Here is a 23,960-nt window from a genome sequence, read left to right on the forward strand (position 1 = left end):
CAGTCTGCATCCCACCTCCATCCTGATCAGGCCAGAGCAGCTCATCTCCAACACAGCAGAGCTCACCTGAGGCCTCTTCTATGCTCTCACACATGACTCAAGGGTTCTGCCAGTTGAGTTTGAACAGGAGAGAAGTGAGCGAGACCAATTGGTAATTGGGTGTCTCACCCTCAGCCCCCCTCCCCCTTAGCCCCCCCCAACTCCCACTCAGAGACACTGAGGCCCCGCCGACCCCCGAGGACCCTACCCAGCACCCTTCGTGTGCGTGTGTGTGTGTGTGCGTGTGTCTACAACCGACAGAGAGACGCTGAGGACCCCCCCCCCCCCCCATACCCAGACCCCAGGGAGGAGGTCCTCCTGGGTGAAGGAGGACCAGAAGGTGTGGAGGTGTGTCAGTGTGTCTGAGGACCCTCCTCCACCTGGGGACACTCTGTAGAAGGACAGAGAGCCAGCAGGCCGGTCCAGATACACTCCTACTCTGGTGGAGCCAGCGGGGGGGGGAGGGAGGACTGTTACTCTACCGTTGTACCAGGCAGAGTAACGATCATCAGAACAATAAAGACCCCAGGACTTGTTGTTCCCTCCAAGCCTGCTGTCACCATCCCCTCCTCTCCTTGGGATTCCTCTGTATGTCACTCCTATAACAACAGGTCCTTCCCTCTCTACCTCCCAGTAACAGCGGCCAGTCAGAGCCTCTCTACCCAACACCTGGGGCCAGGAGTCAAATCTCTCTGGGTGATCCGGATACGACTGGTCCTCTCCAACCCCCGTCACCTTCCTGTTGTCCTCAGACAGAGAGAGGTCTCTGTATGCCGTGTTGGGGTCCAGTGTGAGTTCACAGGCATCTGAGGGAGAACCAGACATGATGAGCTGCTGAACCGCTCTTCATCCTCATCATCATCACTGGTACTGTTCTCCTGAACATGACATGTGAGGGGGGGGGGGGTCATGTGATGTTATAGTAACGCTATTGCTTCAGACTCCGCCTTCACCCCCCCCCCCCCCCGCCCCCGAGCCCAGACCCTCCCCCTCAGCACCCTTTGCGTGTGTGTGTGTGTGTGTGTGTGTGTGTGTGTGTGTGTGTGTGTGTGTGGACCCTCAGCCCCATCTCCCCCCCCCCTCCCCCGAGCCCAGATGTTATCTTCATGATGATTGGACAGTATTAATATATGGAAGATACATGATGTCAGCCATCATCCTCATTCTCAGTAGGATCTGATCTCACTTCCTGCTGTGTGGATGGACTTTCCATCTCAGTAGTGAGTGTGTGATGTGATGAATCAAACAGACACTTACACTTCTTTAGAGCTGGTTTCAGCCTCCACACTCCACCGTGCTCCACACTGGGGGGGAAACAAAGTGAGAGCAGCATGTTGAAACATTCACCTTCATCATCGGCCGTCTCATCACGTTGTACACAACGTGAGTGACAGCTGCCTCTTCAAACCACTTCATCTAGCAGCGGCTTGAATCCTCGTAGGAGACTTTGTGGTGAGCTGTCCTCTCCATACCTGAGAGTGTCCAGTCTCCAGCGTGGATCCTCCAGTCCAGCAGAGAGCAGCGCAGCTCCAGAGTCTCCTGGGTGATTGTAGCTCAGGTCCAGCTCTCTCAGATGGGAGGGGTTGGAGCTCAGAGCTGAGGCCAGAGAAGAACAGCCTTCCTGTGTGACCAGGCAGCCAGACAAGCTACACACACACACACACACACACACACACACACATACACACACACTTTATTATATTTATTCTGGTTGAGAGCAGTTCATACTAAAGTAACCACATTTATAAAGTGTATTCATTCCATTTGGAGGACAAGGAGACAGAAAGAGGAAGTTGGGAGATGACATCATCACAGACATCAGAACTTCCTTCACTTGGATGTGAAACAGGATCATACACAAATGCTCCTTTCTCAATAGCTACAACTCAATGAGATATTGTTTGGTTAGAGTCAGGAGAAGTCCGCTGTGTTTGGTACGCTGAGACCGTTTCTTCACAGGTTCTAACATTGTGTAGAACCAGGGAGAGTTTTGTCAGCAGGCAAAAGAGCAACAGAAAGGCATCGGACATGAGCAGCACTACACCAAACTAATGTGAAGTTAATAAAGTCCATCTTTAATGTTCAATATGATTCACTTTACCACGGCCAGTGATGTTCTATGGTGAGGTGTACATTATATTCAGATCACAGCACAGCTAAAGCCTCATCCCCATGTCTACACTAATGACAACTCCTCAGCTCACATCTGCTGACCAGAGTTACATAACATATAACATACATAACATACTAGTAGTTAACAGGTCAACCCCTAACCCTCACATCAGCTGGCCAGAGCTACATAACATATAACATACATAACACACTAGTAGTTAACAGGTCAACCCCTAACCCTCACATCAGCTGGCCAGAGCTACGTAACATATAACAAACATAACATACTAGTAGTTAACAGGTCAACCCCTAACCCTCACATCAGCTGGCCAGAGCTACATAACATATAACATGCATACCGTCTTGTGTGTTCTTTTCGATAACGGTCCAACTAGTCGTGGACCATCCCTTACATATTAAACAACCCCAAGACCCAGTTTGAAGAGGCTGAAAACTGACCTGAGAGTTTCCAGTGTACAGTGTGGACTCCCCAGTCCAGCAGAGAGCAGCTTCACTCCTGAATCCTGCAGATCATTGGTACTCAGGTCCAGCTCTCTCAGACGAGAGGTGTTGGAGCTGAGAACTGAGGCCAGAGCTTCACAGCATCTCTCTGACAGATCACAGCCCTTCAGCCTTCACACAAAATAAAGAGAACAGGTTAGGAACTGTGATTAAAATAACTTACATCTTCAACTTATTACATAATGAAGAAATTGTGGTTATTCAAATTGGGTGTAAAATGTATAACAATAAGATAGTTGTTTTGCAGCATTTGAAAAGTCGTTTGTATATTAAAATTACTTTTTGTTGCAGTATTATGTATATTATGTATTCTAATGTTATCAGTTAATCTAAAGCAATGTTTTGTATATAATTAGAAGTTTTATTCCAATATTTTGTATATTGCGTTGTGAGGTGAATAAACATCACAGCGTTCAGGAAAAGACTTTGCTAGCACAAGAACTAAGACAGCATTTGTGCGCTTGGCGTTGTCAGTTTCGTGCTGCTTCACATTATGTGTGCAATTTTATGGTTGTAAATCTGTTAAATTTCTTCTGATATTGAACCTTGTGGTGTAACTGTTTGACAATTGGGTAAAACGGACCTGAGAGTTTCCAGTGTACAGTGTGGACTCCCCAGTCCAGCAGAGAGCAGCTTCACTCCTGAATCCTGCAGATCATTGGTACTCAGGTCCAGCTCTCTCAGACTAGAGGAGTTTGAGCTGAGAACTGAGGCCAGAGCTTCACAGCATCTCTCTGACAGATCACAGCCCTTCAGCCTTCACACAAAATAAAGAGAACAGGTTAGGAACTGTGATTAAAATAAAATACATCTTCAACTTATTACATAATGAAGAAATTGTGGTTATTCAACTTGGGTGAAAAATGCATAACAATAAGATAGTTGTTTTGCAGTGTTTAAAAAGTCGTTTTGTATATTAATATTACTTTTAGTTACAATATTATGTATATTATGCATTGTATTGTAATACATGTTATCAGTTAACCTAAAGCGATATTTTGTATGTAATTAGAAGTTTTATTCCTATATTATGTATAGTGTGTTGGGATGAGAATAAACATCATAGCGATCAGGAAAACACCTTGCGAGCACGAGAACTAAAGGTACGGCCACACTGAACGCGTTACGCGAGTTTGATTAGGCCTAACCTGCCGCTTCATCATTGTGTGTCACAAAAATGGTTCAACACGCCTACGGAGCTAGATGATCCCGCCCAAAACTTATTTTACCCCGCTACTTTTCTTTTGCTCCACAAACATGGCTGAGATCACCACCATCGCTGTGCTGTATTTGTTGTGGGAGTTCGAGGAGAGTAGGAAACCCAAACGCCGTCGTGTTTGGGTGCATGACATCCTCCGTAGGCGCTCACAGCTGGGTGAGTTTCACCACCTCCTCCAGGAACTCCGCCTGGATGACGGCCGGTTCCAGCGGTATTTTGGGTTGACTGGGGCCATGTTCGATGACCTGCTAGCCCGGGTTGGTGCCAGGATCTCCCGTCAGGACACCAACTACAGGCGCTCCATATCAGCTGCGGAGCGCCTGTCCTCCGTCACTCTGCCAGTGACGTCGGGTCAAGCTCAACGCTGATTGGCTATCGCGGCTAAGCGTCACGCGTAGGAGCGTAAAAAGTTCAATTTTTTGAACTCCGCACATAGGTGCGTTGGACACGTAGGTGCGCTGGGCGCGTTATTTAGGTCCGTAAAACGCATCTAACACGCCTAAAGCGCTACTTTTAGCGCGTGTAACGCATCTACGCCCCAAAAACCAATGGTTCCCAATGCAAAAATGCTGATTTTCTACGCCTTTAACGAGCATGAAGCGTTCAGTGTGGCCGTACCTTTCAGTGTTGTACCTTTAGACAGCATTTGTGCGCTTGGGGATGTCAGTTTCGTGCTGCTTCACTTTACGTGCACACTTTTATGGATGTAAATCTGTTAAATGTCTTCTGATATTGCACCTTGTGGTGTATCTGTTTAACCATTGGGTAAAACTGACCTGAGGGTTTCCAGTGTACAGTGTGGACTCCCCAGTCCAGCAGAGAGCAGCTTCACTCCTGAATCCTGCAGATCATTGGTACTCAGGTCCAGCTCTCTCAGACTAGAGGAGTTGGAGCTGAGAACTGAGGCCAGAGTTTCACAGCATCTCTCTGACAGATCACAGCCCTTCAGCCTTCACACAAAACAAAGAGAACAGGTTAGGAACTGTGATTAAAATAACTTACATCGTAAACTTATTACATATTGAAGAAATTGTGGTTATTCAATATTGGGTGTAAAATGTATAACTATATGAAATTTGTTGTGAAGAGGCGGCAGTAGCTCAGGAGGGAATAGCGGGTTGGCTGGTAACCTGGAGGTTGCTGGTTCAATCCCCGCTCCTCCTAGCTGAGTGTTGAGGTGTGCTTGAGCAAGGCACCTGACCCTAACTGCTACCGACGAGCTGGCTGTCGCCTTGCATGGCTGACTCCGCGGTCGGTGTGTGAATGTGTGCGTGAATGTGAGGCAATATTGTAAAGCGCTTTGGGTGGCCAAAGGTTAGAAAAGAGCTATATTAATGCAGTCCATTTAAAATTGTTTTGCTGTGTTTGGAAATCGTTTTTTCTATTAATATTAGTTTTTGTTGCAGTATTATGTAATGTATTGTAATACATGTTATTAGTTCATCTAAAGCATTGTTTTGCGTATAATTAGAAGTTTTATTCCAATATTATGCATATTGTGATTAGAGGAGAATAAATATCATAGCGATCAGGAAAACACTTTGCGAGCACAAGAACTAAGAAAGCATTTGTGCGCTTAGGGATGTCAGTTGCTTGCTGCTTCACTTTATGTGTGCACTTTTATGGAGGTAAATCTGTTAAATGTCTTCTGATATTGCACGTTGTGGTGTAACTGTTTGACCATTGGGTTAAACGGACCTGAGAGTTTCCAGTGTACAGTGTGGACTCCCCAGTCCAGCAGAGAGCAGCTTCACTCCTGAATCCTTCAGCCGATTGGTACTCAGGTCCAGCTCTCTCAGACTAGAGGAGTTGGAGCTGAGAACTAAGGCCAGAGCTTCACAGCATCTCTCTGACAGATGACAGCCCTTCAGCCTTTACCCAAAATAAAGAGAACATGTCAGGAACTGTGATTAAAATAACATACATCTTTAAGTTATTCAATAATGAAGGAATGTTATTAGTTTAACAAAAAAAACTAAATAATTAGATGTATAAATGAATACTCCTACATTCTATTTTTCTGAATATTCTCTTATGTATACTATAATACATTACACGTTAATAGGACACCTACAGAGATGTTTTGTATATTATTATAACTAGTATGTTTATTCTGTTATGAGCAGAATAGTAATACATGTTGTAATGAACCTACAGAAATCTTTTTCATATTATTTTAACCTTATATTCCAGTTGTATTTATATTGTGTAGTGTGTATTGTAATAGATGTTATTAGTGAACCTACAGAGATATTTTGGAGGCTTTGACCACTGGCAGCAGCCTGAGAAGACCATCTTCTGAAGCAGAGTATTTTTTCAGGTCAAACACGTCCAGCTCCTCTTCTGATGTCAGTAAGATGAAGACCAGAGCTGACCACTGAGCAGGGGAGAGAGATTCTCCGGAGAGACTTCCTGATGTCAGGTACTGTTGGATCTCGTTCACTAGAGAACAGTCGTTCAGCTCATTCAGACAGTGGAACAGATTGATGCTTCTCTCTGGAGATAGGTCTCCTTTTATCTTCTCCTTGATGTAAGACACTGTTCCCTTATTGGTCTTTGAGCTGCTTCCTGTCAGTCGCAACAGACCCGTTTTAATCTGAGTGGTCACTGATCTTTTTTTCTGTCCCAGCAGACCGCGTAGGACAATCTGATTGGTCTCCAGAGAGAGGCCCAGGAGGAAGCGGAGGAACAAGTCCAGGTGTCCGTTCTCTCTCTGTAAGGCCTTGTCCACAGCACTCTGGTAGAAGAGGAGTTTATCTTTCCTGGAGGTTGGTGGTTCTTCTGAGAGCAGATTGACACCAGTATCGATGAAGGACAGAAAGACATAAAGGGCAGCCAGAAACTCCTGGATGCTCAGATGGACAAAGCAGAACACCTTGTCCTGGTACAGCCCACACTCCTCTTTAAAGATCTGGGTGAACACTCCTGAGTACACTGAGGCTGCTCTGATATTGATGTCACACTCTGCCATATCTGCCTCGTAGAAGATCAGGTTCCCTTTCTCCAGCTGGTTAAAAGCAAGTTTTCCAAGAGAAAAAATGATCTCCCTGCTCTCTGAACTCCAGTGTGGATCTGTTTCAGCCCTCCCATGGTACTTCCTGTCCCCCTGTATGGACTGAACCCTCAGGAAGTGGCTGTACATCTGAGTCACGGTCTTGGGCGTCTCTTCGATCTGGGATTTTTTGAAGATGTCTTCCAGAACTGAAGCAGTGATCCAACAGAAGACTGGGATGTGACACATGATGTGGAGGCTTCTTGATTTCTTGACGTGGGAGATGATTGTGGTGGCCAGCGTCTCCTCTCGGAATCTCTTCCTGAAGTACTCCTCCTTCTGTTGGTCGGAGAACCCCCTCACCTCTGTCACCATGTCAACACACTCAGCAGGGATCTGATTGGCTGCCGCAGGGCGTGTGGTTATCCAAATGCGAGCAGAGGGAAGCAGGTCGCCCCTGATGAGGTTTGTCAGCAGCACGTCCACCGAGGTGGACTTTGTGACATCATTCCATATCGGGTTGTTCTGGAAGTCCAGAGGAAGTCGACACTCATCCAGACCATCCAAGATGAAGACAACTTGGAACCGGTCGAATCTGCAGATTCCTGCTTCTTTGGTCTCACTTAAGAGGTGATGAAGAAGTTCCACCAAGCTAAACTCTTTCCCTTTCAGTAAATTCAGCTCTCTGAAAGTGAGGAGAAATGTGAAGTGTATGTCCTGGTTGGTTTTCCCTTCAGCCCAGTCCAGAATGAACTTGTGTGTTAAGACGGTTTTACCAATGCCGGCCACTCCAGTTGTCATTATTGTCCTGATTGGTTGATCGTTTCCAGGTAAGGCTTTAAAGATGTCTTCACATCTGATTGGTGTTTCTTCCTTGGCTGGTTTCCTGGAAGCTGTTTCAATAAGTCTGACCTCATGTTCCTTGTTGACCTCTCCACTGCCTCTCTCTGTGATGAAGATCTCTGTGTAGAAGTCGTTCAGATCTGTTCGCTTTCCTGCTTTAGCGATTCCCTCAAACACACACCTGAACTTCTTCTTCAAATGAGACTTGATTTTATGCTTGCAATCTACAGCATCAGATCCTAAATGAGAAAACAACAGATGACATCAGTTAGTGGATGGTGATCAGTGGAACCAGGTCAATATTTCCTGTTAAATTACCAACTTCATGATATTTAGTGGCTTCATTACTTGGTGGTCGGAAAAGCTGGTTGTGAAGGACTGCATGTAACAGATTCAAAATGGTAAGGACTATTATTTCCGCAGCAATATGATTGTTCTAATGATAGTAATAATGATAGTGAATCAGTGTACAGTGATTTGCTATGCTGATACAACAAGACAGGGTTTCATCACTTCCACTGAGTTGTTCTGCTGTTGGTCACCAGTATAATGTTTAACGTTAATGTGGCTTCATAACTTGTGGTCGGAGAAGCTGGTCGTGACAAAGACTGCATGTTACATATTCAAAATGTTCAGGACTTTGTCTTTTCCACAGCAATATGATTGGTCTAATGATAATAATAATGATAGTGAATTGGTGTAAAATGACATGCTGATATACACAAGATAGTGTTGCATCTCTTCCACAGAGTTATTCTGCTGTTGATCTGCAGTTTATGTTTAATATTATTAATAATAATAATAATAATTACATTTAATAACATTTTATTTCAAGGCACCTTTCATGACACCCAAGGTCCCCTTACAATTCATAAAACAATCTAGGGTCAAGAACAGCAGGAGCTGCATCGCCAACAGCATGATCAAAACAAGACATAAGACCCAAGTAGGAGGGGGTAAGAACAGTGAGGAGACCCAGGTAGGAGGGGGTAAGAACAGTGAGGAGACCCAGGTAGGAGGGGGTAAGAACAGTGAGGAGACCCAGGTAGGAGGGGGTAAGAACAGCAGTGAGGAGACCCAGGTAGGAGGGGGTAAGAACAGTGAGGAGACCCAGGTAGGAGGGGGTAAGAACAGCAGTGAGGAGACCCAGGTAGGAGGGGATAAGAACAGTGAGGAGACCCAGGTAGGAGGGGGTAAGAACAGTGAGGAGACCCAGGTAGGAGGGGGTAAGAACAGTGAGGAGACCCAGGTAGGAGGGGGTAAGAACAGCAGTGAGGAGACCCAGGTAGGAGGGGGTAAGAACAGCAGTGAGGAGACCCAGGTAGGAGGGGGTAAGAACAGTGAGGAGACCCAGGTAGGAGGGGGTAAGAACAGTGAGGAGACCCAGGTAGGAGGGGGTAAGAACAGTGAGGAGACCCAGGTAGGAGGGGGTAAGAACAGCAGCACAACGGGGATACGAGGGGAACCCACGGTAGGGGGTCATTACAGCGAGCAGGCCAGTGGGAACACATGTGTTTTGAGGAGGGATTTCAATGTTGTCAGGGCGTCTCTTTCAGTTCAGGTCAGAGCCCTAGCACCCACGGTGCTGAGAGCCCTAGCACCCACGGTGCTGAGAGCCCTAGCACCCACGGTGCTTAGAGCCCTAGTACCCACGGTGCTGAGAGCCCTAGTACCCACGGCGCTGAGAGCCCTATCACCCACGGTGCTGAGGCGGGAGGTCCGGACGGTGAAGACCAGCTGAGGATGACGAAGGGAGCGGCAGGGCCTGTCCTCCTGGAGGAGGTCGGGGAGATAAGTGGGGGCCACGTTGTGGAGGGCTTTGTCGGTGAGCAGAAGGGTTTTAAGGTCAATCCGGTGTTGGACACTGAGCCAGTGTAGTTGGACGAGAATGGGGGTGATGTGGTCGGGGGATTTGGTGCTGGTAATGATGATGTTTAACATTCTTTAACCTGAGACCCCCACCATTACCCTACATATCCGGATCAAACCATTTAACCTGATACCCCACAACAACCCCACATACTGGATCAAACCATTTAACAAAGAAGGAAAAATTTAAAGAGGAAAAACTCAAAGAGGAAAGATTGTCTCCACATAGAAGTATGAAATGTATAAGTCTCACACTATGTAATTTAGTCTGAAGAGAACAAATAATAATCTCCTACTGCTCATCAAAATGTGTATTTCTTCTCTGTTTTCAAGATAAGAGCCTCTTACCGCCCCCCAGTGTGTCGGCCAGTTCCTCCTGGTTCATCTCCATCAGGCAGAGCTTTGTGATGTCCACCACTCCCTCTATGGCGCGCCTCCTCTGCTCCTCCTTCTTACCATCCACCTCCTCCTCCTCCACTCTCTGACCCTCTGAGCATTGTGGGTAATCTGAGAAGAGAACGCTCCAGAGCTTCTTCAGCTCCTTGTCTAGAAAAGCGTGTGCGTTCTCCTCAGCCCTCTGGAACAGAACAAACATCAAGGAGAACTTTACTCTGAACTAACTGAGACATCAGAAGCATCTGTCCGGGATCCATGTCCCGCTGGACAAGAGATGCTTTCTAATGTCCATGGAGAGCTGAAGTCAAACGTCTTGGTGGACATTTACACACCTTGATCAGCTCTGTTTGATGCTGCTGTAGAGACTGAGTGCTGGTAACCTTTGACCTCTCCTGGTGCCTGTGGGGGATCACGCATACACACACACACACACACACACACACACACACACACACACACACACACACACACACACAATTATATTTCACCAGACTTGTAGATATCAGTATCAGTAGAGTCTGATAACAACCAACTGGTCCGTTTTCATCGTCTGTTTGAACCCCCTACCTCTCCTCTCTGGAGCGGCGTCCATCTTCAAAGTCCAATGGTATATCCATAGAGTGGTCACTCTTCATGGACACACAGCTGGGTCCAGGGGAGTCTGCTCTCTGCTGCTTCTCTTGGCTTAAACACAAACACACACACACACACACACACACACAGACACACACAGCTTTTACTCAGACTAATGATGTCATGATGTATCACTGCTGAGCTCTGAGATGGACAACAGTCACAGACAGAGAGATCCTCTTCTTACCTCTTAGCTTTGCTCCGGCGGCCATGTTCCCCAGACAGAGTGGTCTTAGAGGCAGGACACCCCTCCTCTCTCTCCTCATCCATAGTAGACTGGAGACCTGGACACAAACACAACTCCATACTGTTTCTACTGCCACTCGGCGTTTGTTTACTCTCTTTTATATGAGCTGTGTATTCCGCTCACAGGGGGCCGTTGTCTCTGTTATCTTTGGACAAGACGCAGACGCAGATTCATAGACGCAGATTCATAGACCTTCTCAATCCCAGACGTTTCTCATATACTCTTTAATAACGTATCAACATTCAACACAGAAGGTCTCAAAAGGCTACAAAATGTGTCTGATAAGATCAAGTTCACCGTGTGGATATCATACCAACTGCTCCCTGTGCTGGTTAAACCGCTCTGAAGGCAGGACCATACATGGACTTCCTCATGTGGTATGACATCACAACCAGAACTGTGAGGCAGGCCCACAGAGAACAGGACCCGGTAAGAGAAGACGTTTAAACACCTTCACAAAGCAAGATGGCCTTCTTACTGACTAAATAATGTTATCATAATACCGCACTACAAATATAACAGCTATACTTTCTGTCCTAAGTACCTTTAAAGTCACCCAAGGACACACAAGAAGAAAAAGTAATTATTAACTTCAACCAAACGCTTGGCTCCAGACTGGAAGGTTCTGGGTTCGATCCCCAAAGCCCACAGTCTAACACGTGATATTCTACAGAGCAGGAATCTTAAAAATGTTCAACCTACTGATAAGATTCAAAGTTATTCGTATGTATGATCTATCACAGATAAGAGTGGACTACACTATCTTTGTCTTCTTCCTACAGTAATAAAGTGAGCCACACCACACCATCCGACTCATAACAAGGAAATGGTGAACCAACCAGTTGAACCAGTTCCCCTCCCAGTTCATACTCCTCCCAGACTAACCTCTTATAGGTGGCTGATCCATGACCTCATTCATTGATGAAAAGTAATCACTGTTTTAAATATGAAGAATGGACAGAGAGCTCTGAGCTCTGTCCACTCTGAGTACAGAATACTCAGAGTGCACAGAGTAATCAGAGTGCACACAGTACTCAGAGTTCACACACACACACACACAAAAGAAAAAAAGTCACAAACGGTCTACTCTTCTGCAGTCTGTGATTCATTCAACAACAGTGGAAGTAAAGTGGAACATTTTGCTAGGTCCGTTTTGAAACCCTCGAAAAGGTGCACTGCAGCACCACCTGCTGGTGAGAGGATGTCAGTGTGATTGGCTGAGCTGAAGAACACGAACCAGTCGTCACCAGGGACTTTTGTGTTGAGGTGGTCGCGGCAGTGTTAATTCACCTTGAAGGTCATGTCCCTCTCATACGAGTGATGCTCTCAGATATAGAGTAGGCCTACACTACTGCAGAATGATGCAGGCCCACAGAGAACAACACCCAGTACAAGATGACCTTTAAACACTTTCACTAACCAAGATGGCCGTCTTCCTGTTGAAATAATGTAATAATAATACCGCACTAAAAATATAACAACTGTCCATTCTATCCTCAGTACCTTTAAAGTAACCACAGGACTTGTGACTTAGAACCAATTCTGAATCTGACGAAACAGTCATTATTAACCTCCACCTGACGCTTGACTCAAGGCTGAAAGGTTCTGGCTTCGATCGCCAAAGCCCACAGTCTAACACGCAGCATTCTACAGAGCAGGAATCTTCAAAATTATTCAATAGCAATTTTGACAAATAGCAATGCATCCATACATTGACTAACATTTTTAACCATGTGGTTTTACAGGAAACTAACCATCAACCTATTGATAAGACTAAAAGTTATTCATATTTACGATCTATCATGAATCAGAGTGGACTAGAGTACCTTAGTCGTCTTCCTGCTGTGATGAAGTGAGCCACAACAAACCGTCTGACTCATATCAAGGAAATGATGTCCAACCAGTTAGACCAGTTCCCCTCCCAGTTCATACTCCTCCCAGACTCTGCTTTTATATGAGCTGCGTTTTTCCGCTCACAGGGGGCTGTTGTCTCTGTTAACTTTGGACAAGAGGCAGGGTGGTCTTTCCTCGACGCAGATTCATAGATCCTCTCATTCTCAAGGAGGGCAGGACCATATATGGACTTCCTCGTGTGGTATGACATCACAACCAGATCTGTGATGCGGGCAAACAGAGAACAAGAACCAGTACAAGATGACGTTTAAATGTCTTCACTAACCAAGATTCCTGTCTGAATAATGTAATCATAATACCGGACTGCAAATATAACAACCGTTCATTCTGTCCCAAGTACCTTTAAAGTTACCCAAGGCCGCAAGAAGGCACAAGAAGAAAAATTAATTCTTAACTTCAACCTGACAGCTGACTCCATAGCTGCATTTTATAGAGCAGGAATCTTAAAAATGATCAACCTAATGATAGGATTCAAAGTTATTCATATTTATGATCTATCACGGTTAATAGTGGACTACAGTATCTTAGTCTTCTTCCTGATGGACCAGTTCCCCTCCCAGTTCAAACTCCTCCCAGACTAACCTTGAATAGTCGGCTGATCCATGACCTCACTCAGTGTTAAATAATAATCAGCTTAATGAAACATGGACAGCTCTGAGCTCTGTCCACAGTACAGAATACTCAGAGTGGACAGATTACTCTGCGTACACACACACAGACACACACACGGACGCCACCGTGGGCGTTGAGGCTCTCGTACCTCTGGAATCTCCCGACACCATTACAGGACTTACTTCACTGGACGCCATTTTATGTATTGGCAGTTTAGGTGTCATGACGCTGGTGACGGTGTTGTCTCTTCACCCTGCTCCACCTAGGGAACACAACACAATGATAACCTCACTTTAGTACACAATACAACACAACGATGATCTCACTTTAGTACACAATACAACACAACGATGATCTCACTTTAGTACACAATACAACGATGACCTCACTTTAGTACACAATACAACACAACGGTGATCTCACTTTAGTACACAACACAATGATGATCTCACTTTAGTACACAACACGATGATGATCTCACTTTAGTACACTCTTTTGACGTCAGGAGACAAGATGGAGGCCGGTGTTGTGGCAGTTTGTACAGTTGGTGTTGTGGTGCTCCTGGTCTCTGGGGGGAACCCAGGCTGCAGCTACTGGGGCTTTCCACAGCCAACACTCAGCACACCATGTGACCCAGGCAGCCAATCAGGTCACCCAGGCAGTTTCCAAACCAGTCAGATCAGTCCTGGGCCAGCAGCCATCTTGGTTCTACACTCTAGCTGGGTGGGGAACTGAATAAGGATTCATACATTATATTATTTAATCTGCAGAAAGATTATATCTCTGTTTTCTTGATGTTAAACAAGACATAGTATGGTGTTTTCCCAAAAGTAAACAAAGTATTTGACTTCCAGAAAACATGTTTTTGAAGCTGTTTGCCTGAAATAGCTTTTAGGAAAAAAGAATTCTCCTACTAGTATTCCCCTCTGTTTCAGTCCCTTCAGAATGCACTGTTTCTGGTGTCTGTAGCTTTAATGTAAATGAGCTGCTGCCCATTGACCAATGAGCTGTCAGACTGAACCACAGCATAGAGGAGAAGAGATTGTTGCCGTTTGCGGACTCCTGGAGCGCTATATCTATATAATATAATATAATAATATTATACATGGGTATTCATATAATATTATATCTAATATCAAGGCCAAAAGCTATGTGCACCTTGGATGATATTGTGAATCATAAAGACTGCGTCTGACGTCTCCACAACAAGTAACGACTCGTAGTGGGGGATATCTCGGCCATGGTTGAGAAGAATTGGGGGAAAGGAACTTTGGCCTTGACTCTCTGAAGTCCATGAACCGCGACATGGAGGAGAAAGGGATTGTCAGCCAAGCTCACACACACATACACACACACCTACACACACACACACACACAGATCTGACTGGGGATAGGAGAGGTTAATTCACTTGAGGTGGCGAACAGGTTATGTTTTTAAACTGTTTATTCTCTTGCCAGAAGGACTATCTAGACTAGGCTACTTATAAATATTTGTGAATATTTTTACTTTTATTTAATTTATTTTACCCAAAAACTATATTCAGGGCTAATTAAATAAGATCTGGGGCTTTAGCCGCGAATAAAACAGCATAGTGACGCCCCTGGGTTCTGGGTTCAGGGTCTGTGTTTAGGATGTCTGGGTTTAGGTTCTGGGTTCAGGGCCTTATCAACCAGGTAAACACGCGTCCTGCCGTCCTCTGAGCTCCAGGAAACGCACCAAGTTCCAGGTGGTTCATATTTAGCTCTGACATCGTTCGCTCAATACATTCATGATCTAAAATCTGACGGCAGCTGACCTCAGATCTGGTGAATTGGGCTTTGAATTCTTTCACTTCATACGTTTTGACCAATCCGGTTGCTTGAGGCAGAGTTATTTGCAGACAAACTAGACCAGCACATGAACATTTTAGCCCCTTTTTGAAAACATTTTTTCTCCTTCCTCTGGAGCTGCGGGTTCAAGTGCAATTACAGCACCCAATTACTCTTCAGTCGGCTTTGGAGATGGCCGTGGAGAGGGAAATCGTGTGGGGCGCGGTCACTGAGGGGGGCCCGAGAGGGAGTTATCCGGCAGGGGGAGCAGCCCGGGCCCGGTGGCGGAGGAAAAGCCGGCGTGGGCGACAGAAATTACGGAACTGATAAGGGCCGTATCACTGCAGCCGTCACGCATTCGACAGCGTCCCGACCAAAGAGCCTGTTGGGGGTGTGGCCAACCCGGACATTTGGTCAGAGATTGCCACACACGCGCGGGTCCGGGAAACGCCACAGAGCCCGCACAGGGGGGGATGTGCGGACCTTAAACAGTTCTTCCCCCGCTCCCCCCGCCCCAGCTGTTCCAGAAACGGAGGGGCCACGTCAGCACAGGCGGGGGAGCCAAGACCCACTTCCCCCAGAAGCAGACGTCATCGAAGCTTCAAGGACGGCGATGGTGGTGGGTCGACTCGGTGACGGGGATTCATGCTATGTTCCTGTGGCCGTGGAGGGGGTGCCGTGTTCGGCCCTGGTGGATACAGGTTCATCAGTGACGGTGCTCAGACCAGACGTGTGCCCGGAGTGGATTCGGTTGGAGCCCACTGACGTGCAGCTGCGCACGGCCACAGGGGGGCTGGCCCCGATGAAAGGTACGGGGCTACTTACATTGACTGTGGGGGGAAAGGACGTACGTCACCCAGTGTGGGTAGCAGTGGTGCAGGACCCATGTATTCTGGGCTGTGACTTTTTGAAGGCCACAGGTTGCCGACGCGATCTGGACGGGGGCACGGTGAGCTTCCGAGGGGGGCCTGTGATCGCTTTGTTGCCCACTGGCTCAGGTTCGGGGCCGCCCGTGGGGTCCATCTCGCCGGCAGTGTGTGCAGTAGAGCCCGAAGTCAGCGATCCCCTGCCCGTGGCGTCCGTAACCTTTCCCAGGACTTATGTGCCCCAAGCAGCCCAGGCCCAGTCACGACGACTGAAGGGGGGGGCGTCGCCGCCGACCGTGAGGGAGATATGGTTAAAGAACCGTGAGGGGCTGGACGACCAGCAGCAGGAGTGGTTGGGGCAGTTGCTGCTGGAGTTCCAGGACAGTTTTGCTATGGGGGAGGATGACGTGGGCCGGACTCCCTTGGTGCTTCACGAGATCGACACTGGGGAGGCCAGGCCTATCAAGTGTCGGCCGCGTCGTCTCCCTTTGGCACGTCAGGAGGCGTGTGACCAAGCGGTGGAGGGCATGCTGCAGGCAGGCGTAATTGAGCCTTGTGACAGTCCTTGGGCGTCCGCTGTCGTCATGGTCCCAAAAAAGAACGGCACCTGGCGGCTCTGCCCGGACTACAGGCCGGTGAATGGGGCGACCAAAAAAGATTCGTACCCGCTGCCGCGCATCGACGAGTCCCTTGACTTAGTCTCGGGATCGTCCTGGTTCTCTGCCTTGGACCTCCGCAGTGGGTACTACCAGGTGCCCCTCTCCCCAGAAGCAAGACCCAAGACAGCGTTCTGCACAGGCCGGGGTTTGTGGCAGTTCCAAGTCCTTAGTTTTGGACTGTGTAACGCTCCAGCCACCTTCGCCCGCCTGATGGACCGGGTTTTGTCAGGCATCCCCCGCCAAAAGTGTCTGGTATACCTGGACGATATCTTGGCGCATGGCAGTGCCTTTGACTCTGCCCTCGAGTCCCTGCGCCGGGTGCTGAAACGGATCCGTGCAGCGGGCCTGAAGCTGCATCCAGATAAGTGTCACTTCATGCGCAGAGAGGTACAGTTCTTGGGGCACACAGTGGGGGGGAGGGCATCCGCACAATGGAAGCGAAAGTGCAGGCGGTTGCAGACTGGCCCACCCCAGCTAATCAGAGGCAGCTCAAGAGCTTCCTGGGCCTGGCTTCCTATTACCGGAAGTTTGGGCGGGGTTTTTCATGCTTGGCTGCTCCTCTTTACAGTCTGCTATAAAAGGACAGTGTTTTCCTGTGGACTGAGCAGTGCCAGGGGGTGTTCACCAGCCTTCAGCATGCCCTGAGCGAGTCCCCCGTGCTGGCCCCAGCTGACCCCTCGCTGCCGTTCATGCTGGACACCGATGCTAGTGGCGTCGGGGTGGGAGGGGTGCTCTCCCAAGTGGGGCCCGATGGAGAGCGAGTGGTGGCGTACTTTAGCCAGGCCTTTAACAAGGCGGAGCGGCGTTACTGCGTTACCCGCAGAGAGCTCTTGGCCGTAGTGCTCTCCATCCGTCACTTCAGGTACTACCTCTGCGGCCTGCCTTTTACAGTGAGGACTGACCACTCTGCTCTCCAGTGGCTCATGACCTTCAAAGAGCCGGAAGGGCAGGTGGCCAGGTGGTTGGAGGAACTCCAGGCCTGCATCTTCCGAGTGGAACACCGGGCTGGAGCCCGACACACCAACGCCGACGCACTCTCTCGGCGGCCCTGCGCTGCCGAGGGGTGTCGCTGCTGCGAGAGGAAGGAGGCCCGCGAGAGAGAGCTGCGGGTAGAGGAGGAGGGATGCGCCACGGTGCAGCAGTTGGAGGTCATCTGCCGAGGGTTGGAGACCATAGATGGAGGCGATTGGAGAAAGCAGCAGGAGCAGGATACCGACCTTCAGCCGGTGTTACAGTGGGTGGAGGTGCAGCGAAAACCACCGTGGGAGGAGGTGGCCGCCCTCTCCAGAGATGTCAAGGGACTGTGGACCAAGTTCGGGGCTCTGCGCCTCTGCCGGGGAGTGCTGCAGCAGGCCTGGAAGGAGCCGGCCACGGGTGAAGAGAGGTGGCAGGTTGTGGTTCCCAAGGGCCTACAGGGGGCTGTGCTCGAGGCCATGCATGGAGCCGCAGGGTCGGGGCACTTTGGGGTTGCTAAGACACTCCGACGCCTACGCCAGGGTTTTTACTGGGGCCGGTCCCGGAGGGATGTCGAGGACTTTTGCCGTCGGTGTGACTCCTGCACTGCACGGAAGGGCCCCACCGGGCGCTCACATGCTCCCCTTCAGCAGTTTCTGGTGCGCCTATGGAGAGGGTGGCGGTGGATGTGGTGGGGCCGCTGCCCCGCTCGGACCGTGGCAACCGCTTCGTTCTCACTGCCATCGACTACTTCTCCAAGTGGCCCGAAGCCTATGCCATTCCCGATCAGGAAGTTGAGACCGTGGCCGACGCCCTGTTGGAAGGCATGTTCAGCCGTTTTGGGGTGCCAGAGACATTGCATAGCGACCAGGGGAGAAATTTTGAGTCCCGGGTGTTCTCCGCTATGTGTGAGCGCCTGGGCATCCATAAGACCCGCACCACTCCCCAGAGGCCGCAGAGTGATGGACTGGTGGATCGCTTCCACCGCACCATGGGCCAACAGCTGGCCATCCTCACCTCCCAGCACCAGAGAGACTGGGATAACCACCTTCCCCTGGTTCTCATGGCTTGCCGCACCGCCGTGCAGGAGTCTACATCATGCACGCCTTCCCTTCTCATGCTGGGAAGGGAGCTTCGTACCCCGGCGGAGTTGGCATTCGGTCGTCCACCGGATGCCCCAGACTGTTCCCCTGGCCCTGAGTATGCCAGGAGACTCCAAGATCGCCTGGAGTCGGCCCACCTATTTGCCCAGGAGCAACAGCAGAGGGCAGGGGTGAGGCAGAAAAGGAATTACGACATAAAAAGCAAAGGCCTGCATTTCCATGCGGGAGAGCTAGATTGGGTGTTCAATCCCCAAAGGAAGAAGGGGAGATGCCCTAAACAGGACAGTCCTTGGGTGGGCCCCTGTCGAGTTCTGGAGAGGCTGGTTGAGGTGGTGTACAGGTTGCACCTACCACCTAAAGGAAGAAGGGTGGCACTACACAGAGACAGACTGGCTCCGTACAAAGGGGGTGCCTCCCCACTGGCCCAGGGGGGTCCCGTTGCCCCTCGCTGCCGCCCTGCCGCCTCAAAGCCCACCCCCCCGGCGACACCGGCGGGGCCTCGGTCGGACGCCTTTACCCCAGCTGGCGGGGATAACCGGCCCTCCCCTGTATCCGATACCCTTTGCCCCCCGCCCCCTCCCAGGTGCTGAAGACCCAGTTCCCTTTGTACCGGAGGCCCGGGGAGGGGGTTCTCCACAGCCCAGGGGGCCACCAGGGCACTTAAAAGACTTTGTTTGCTATCTGTAGGATGAGTTTAGTCATTTTGTTCAGCGTTGTGCCTGTGGTTATGTGGGGGGGCACGTCATGTTAAAGAGAAGTTACGTTTATTCTGGGGGCTGTTTTTTCTGTGATTCCTCGGGGCGAGGAACTTTGTGAAGGGGGGGTAATGTAGCGTCACAGGGTTTGGGAGGAAGGGGCGGGCCTTCTGAGAGGGGGGTCCCGAGGGTTTCCTTCCGGGTGGGCGTGTCCGGTTGTTGAGTGTTCCGGTTGAGCTGCGCCTGTCTGTCCTTTGGAGGAATCTAATAAAGCTCCTATGGACTTACTTCGCTCACTACCTCGCCTGTGGTCATTACAATACTTTTAAAATGTATCCAGTTACAGAATACAGAATACATGCCCAAAAATGTAATATGTAACGTATTCCTTATCATCACTCAATCTGAGTCTTGTATTCTGAATACTTGGATTACTTCCACATTGAATTGCATTGTATAATGGTAGGAATGCGGCATCAAATCCTGCTTACTAAACAGGCCTATTCTGGTGTGTTCTTCTGTTCAAACTGGCTGAATGTGTTAGGCGCAAGTCTCCCTGAAAGTGCACTATTTTATATAATTTGCTGTAGTGGAACAAAGACTATAAGGGTATGTTCATGCGAAAGATATTTGCTATTACATCTAACATTTTTTTCACTGAACTAAGTGCATAGGTGTTGCCTATTAAAATCGCCTTAAAATAGAGAGAGAGAGAGAGAGAGAGAGAGAGAGAGAGAGAGAGAGAGAGAGAGAGAGAGAGAGAGAGAGAAAAGATCGTTCAATCATTGGACAAAAAGGTCTGGGGCGGTAGTGGACCGGTCGAACTCCTTCTCCCTCATCCTGGTGCTGAATGTGTTAAATGCATCCGCATTTTTATGTGATTTTTCCAGCATTCGTTTTATGTGGGTGTCTGTCCAAATTCCCAGACGGTCCGACAATTTGCTGCTAGTCTTGGAGTTACCTGTTACGTCCAAAGAGGCATATACTTTGTAGAACTAGATCGGACCGAGGTGCATTCGGTTTCACATCTCAAGCGAACCGTACCAGGGTTCGTTTGGAGGCGAACCGAGACCAGCTGTTCAGGGAGGTCTCGGCCGGCTGATTTGGTTCACATCGAAGTGAGGTGGTTGCATTCACACCAACGCACCGAACCAAGGGACCAAACTTGTTTAGTGCACACTAAATGCTGTTGGTGTGAAAGCACGAATAAACTGCTGAAACCGAAGTATCGTCATGTAATCCATTGATTTCAACAATGTAACTGTATTCTAAATAGCAGCTATTTCAATTGTAACTGTAACGGAATATTTGTATTCTGAATACGTAATGCCGGTACATGTATTCCGTTACTCCCCAAAACTGTACATTGATGTGAGACCGGGTAGGCGGTTTGAATGTGTTGTAGTAGCAGAGAATGGCCTGCGGGGGCAGTATGTACATTGTTAAATACATGAATAGGCTTGAATTTGGTAGAAATATGGATGTTTTATATTTTTACAAAACGGACTATGTGGACATTGCTGAATAACATTCATCATGTATATTAAATGTATTGCAGGAGTTTAGCTTGACATTAACCAAGTTAAAGGACAATTAATGAACTGCACTAAACATGCAGAAGTCAATGTAGGATTTTAATATACAGTATAAACAAAAACACTTGACAGAAGTTTAATACATACTTTTGTAAAGGAAAGCAGAGGAAAACATTTTCCCAAATTAATCATTTCAAAATGTCCCCACCATTCAGAAAGCAAGTGAAGAGGTTTGTGTAAAACCAGTCCTCCCTGACCAGCTCTGTCCCTGACTCTAAACCCTGACTCTCAACCCTAACGCTGAACCCTCTGAGGGCAGGAAGACGCTCCTTCAGTGTAAAGATTCAAGAAGACACTCCTTCAGAGTAAAGGTTCGAACCACGGAGAAGGAAGAAGAAGGGGAAGGAGTAGAGAGTAGTGAAGTAGTGAGGTTAGGGACAGACGTGAGGGAAAGGCGTGTGGAAGCACACGGGTACATGTGGGGTAAAGAAGATCTCTCCCACTGGAGGTCATTGATCCATCAGCCTCAGACCGCTGAGCTCAGCAGGTATTCTGGAGGACGAGGCTCAGATGAACTGAGGAGACGGGATCAGCAGGATGTCAGGATCAGGTGGGGTTCAGCTCAGGTGTGTCTGCCCCCGACCAAACAGGATCAGGTGGGCTTCAGTGCAGGTGAGTCTTCCCCCAACCAAACAGGATCAGGTGGGGTTCAGCTCAGGTGTGTCTACGCGGGCCAAACAAGGAAATGGATTAGGTTCAATATTCAAAAGATGCAACACTATCTGAACCAAAGAGACGTCATTAAGGAGCAGGCAGGCTTTAGGGCGCCTTGCTCAAGGACGCATCACTGTATCATGAGGACTTGAACCCGGCACCATTGGTCTGAGAGTTGAACCCCCCAACCCCTTACCCAGTCCACTAGGTCCAGATAATGCAAAGTTACGAGGAATCCTTGATGGTAGAGTCCTGGTCGTCCTCAGGATTTGCCTTCCAGATGTATGGCTTCTCCGTCAGTCCTCCAGATTCCTGGTCTGGTTACAAACGTAATTTGTCTCTACTGTAAGGTAACTAGCACAGTGGTAATTTGTCTCTACTGTAAGGTAACAAACACAGTAGTAATTGGGCTCTAATGTAAGGTCACAAACACAGGAGTAGATGGGCTCTAATGGCGCTTAACAAAGTAGCAGCTGTAGTTTGTCTGGTAACCAACCACAGTAGTATGCCTTAACTTGTACTGGACAAACTAATCCTGCGTTACAACAAGTCCACTCTGTTTACTATATGCAAACTGACGAGGATCCTTGTTGGTGGAGTGATGGTCATCCTCCAGATTCACGCCTCCCCTACCAGCTCGCCTCAGCTCCAGAAACACGTTCTAGTAAGGAAACGCAGCGGTAGTTTATTAACGCATGTCAAAGAAACAACAGTATTTTGCCCATTAAGTCAACCATGTTAAGTAAATACAAACAGCTCCTCCACCAGCTCTCCTCAGACAGAGTCCTGGTCTGGAACAAACAGCGGAAGTCTTGCTTCAATGTGTGGTAAAACAGATGTAGTTGTCTGGTATATTAACAAACGCTGGTAGTTTGTGGTAGCAGTATTCTACGAGAAGTGACAGTGAGTGTGATGATCACTTCAGAGTCAGGCTCCATCTACCCCACGACAGACATCAGCTCCTCCACCAGCCTCCATCATGGCCTCCATCAGCTCCTCCACCAGGGAGGGCCTTCAGCACGGCTCCTCCATCAGCTCCTTCAGCCATGGATTCCTGGTCTGGTTACAAATACAGTTGGTCTCAGCAGTAAATCACCTGGGGACGCAACACACCCCACCTCCTGCATCTGAGGTTCACTTGTAAAATGGAAGACGAATTTAAACATTTAAACAGTTGAATTAGACAACGTCTACAGATGACGCGTTCAGCAATTCATCCACTACGGTCGTAGCAGCACTAGTAACAATAATGGTTCATGTGACTCCTACATAACCCCGGTATGAATTAACTCAAATCACAGCTTGGCACAGATTTAAAGTCATACGATGATCAAAACCAGAACTAAACTACCAAGGACTTTAGTGTTTCAGATGAGCATGCTGATGGTTACCCTCTGGTCCGGTGCTGCAGGCCCCTGGTCTCCAGCCTCAGTCTCCGGTCCATCCTGGCACCACAAGCCTCCGGTCCCCATCCTCTCAGCCTCGCCTTCCAGCTACAGCAGCAGCATATCAGCATATCAGCATTTGCAAATGCATATCAGCATTTGCCCAACAATAAACTTATTTGACTCATCCGAAACAGAGTTACACAATTCATTTAACCTGTGCTCTCTCTCCACAGGCTGACCCGAGGCTGCTGTGTGACGCCGCAGACGCTGTGTGACGCCGCAGACGCAACTTCCGGGTAGCCGGCTTGGTTTGTTTGGTTTGGTTAGCAGGACGCTTAGCGTCGACCTGCTACCTCGGTTTGTATCTTGGTTTGTATCTATTTTCCGGCATTTATATCTACGACCTGTTCTGCATACTCTGTATTGTATTCGCTGTTTCCCCCGCTGGAGCTCCGTCTGCATCAACCACGGTAAGCATGGATTCCGGTTGCTCTTGTTCCGCCTTTCTCATAAATAAGATTGCTCTGTTAGAGAAACGTATATGTCAGTTGGAGGATGAAAGGGTGGCGAGCATAAAGAAGACAGATGCTCCAGAAAGTACAGAGAAGAGACCCGCCAGGCGGACTCGTAGAGCTAACGCTATCGTTAGCAGCGACTCCGTCAAGGCAATTCTGTCGGCAGCACCACCTGCGAGGCAGAGTGCTGTCAGTAGCCTGCCTCGCAAGTCCTTTTCGGGGGTAAAAACGCTAGTCATAGGCGACTCTGTTACACGTAAAGTTAGACTACACTCGCCAGCAAAAATGATTTGCCTACCCGGGGCCAGGGCTCCCGACATTGAA

General features: G+C 48.5%; 1 protein-coding gene and 1 long non-coding RNA gene across 5 annotated transcripts; both read right to left on the minus strand.

Annotated features, from left to right (window-relative positions):
* Positions 1-214: 214 nt before the first annotated feature.
* LOC307082434 (NACHT, LRR and PYD domains-containing protein 3-like) lies at positions 215-13,926 on the minus strand. Of its 4 annotated transcripts, XM_079746004.1 has the most exons (15): positions 13,880-13,926; positions 13,581-13,660; positions 12,699-12,987; positions 10,813-10,909; positions 10,560-10,676; positions 10,325-10,391; positions 9,945-10,173; positions 6,139-7,966; positions 5,591-5,764; positions 4,669-4,842; positions 3,257-3,430; positions 2,611-2,784; positions 1,512-1,685; positions 1,297-1,343; positions 215-845 (listed from the first exon to the last, which is right to left on the minus strand). In XM_079746004.1, exons 4-15 carry the CDS (start codon positions 10,893-10,895, stop codon positions 244-246), a joined length of 3,843 nt encoding a protein of 1,280 aa, XP_079602130.1. In that variant the 5' UTR covers positions 10,896-10,909; positions 12,699-12,987; positions 13,581-13,660; positions 13,880-13,926; the 3' UTR covers positions 215-243. The 4 variants fall into 4 exon arrangements, with proteins under 4 accessions (XP_079602130.1, XP_079602129.1, XP_079602131.1 ...); XM_079746003.1 differs by lacking the exons at positions 12,699-12,987; positions 13,581-13,660; positions 13,880-13,926 and having other exon boundaries at positions 10,813-12,673; XM_079746005.1 differs by lacking the exons at positions 4,669-4,842; positions 12,699-12,987; positions 13,581-13,660; positions 13,880-13,926 and having other exon boundaries at positions 10,813-12,673.
* Positions 13,927-21,111: 7,185 nt separating this feature from the next.
* LOC307082443 lies at positions 21,112-22,394 on the minus strand. Its single transcript, XR_013812220.1, has 3 exons — positions 22,313-22,394; positions 21,963-22,050; positions 21,112-21,651 (listed from the first exon to the last, which is right to left on the minus strand). It is a non-coding gene; the product is annotated as an uncharacterized lncRNA (long non-coding RNA).
* Between the last annotated feature and the right edge of the window lie 1,566 nt (positions 22,395-23,960).

The sequence above is a fragment of the Pollachius pollachius genome (genome assembly GCF_949987615.1).
Source record: "Pollachius pollachius genome assembly, chromosome: 11".
Lineage (NCBI taxonomy): Eukaryota > Metazoa > Chordata > Actinopteri > Gadiformes > Gadidae > Pollachius > Pollachius pollachius.

Excerpts from the sequence above, each read along its gene's own strand:
- LOC307082434 (XM_079746003.1), bottom strand. The coding sequence starts at position 10,931 with ATGGAGTTGTGTTTGTGTCCAGGTCTCCAGTCTACTATGGATGAGGAG. Across the intron at positions 5,765-6,138 it reads AAAGCCTCCAAAATATCTCT|GCTGAAGGGCTGTCATCTGT; the intron begins GTAGGTTCACTA and ends TTTTGGGTAAAG. Across the intron at positions 2,785-3,256 it reads TGTACACTGGAAACTCTCAG|GCTGAAGGGCTGTGATCTGT; the intron begins GTCCGTTTTACC and ends TTTTGTGTGAAG.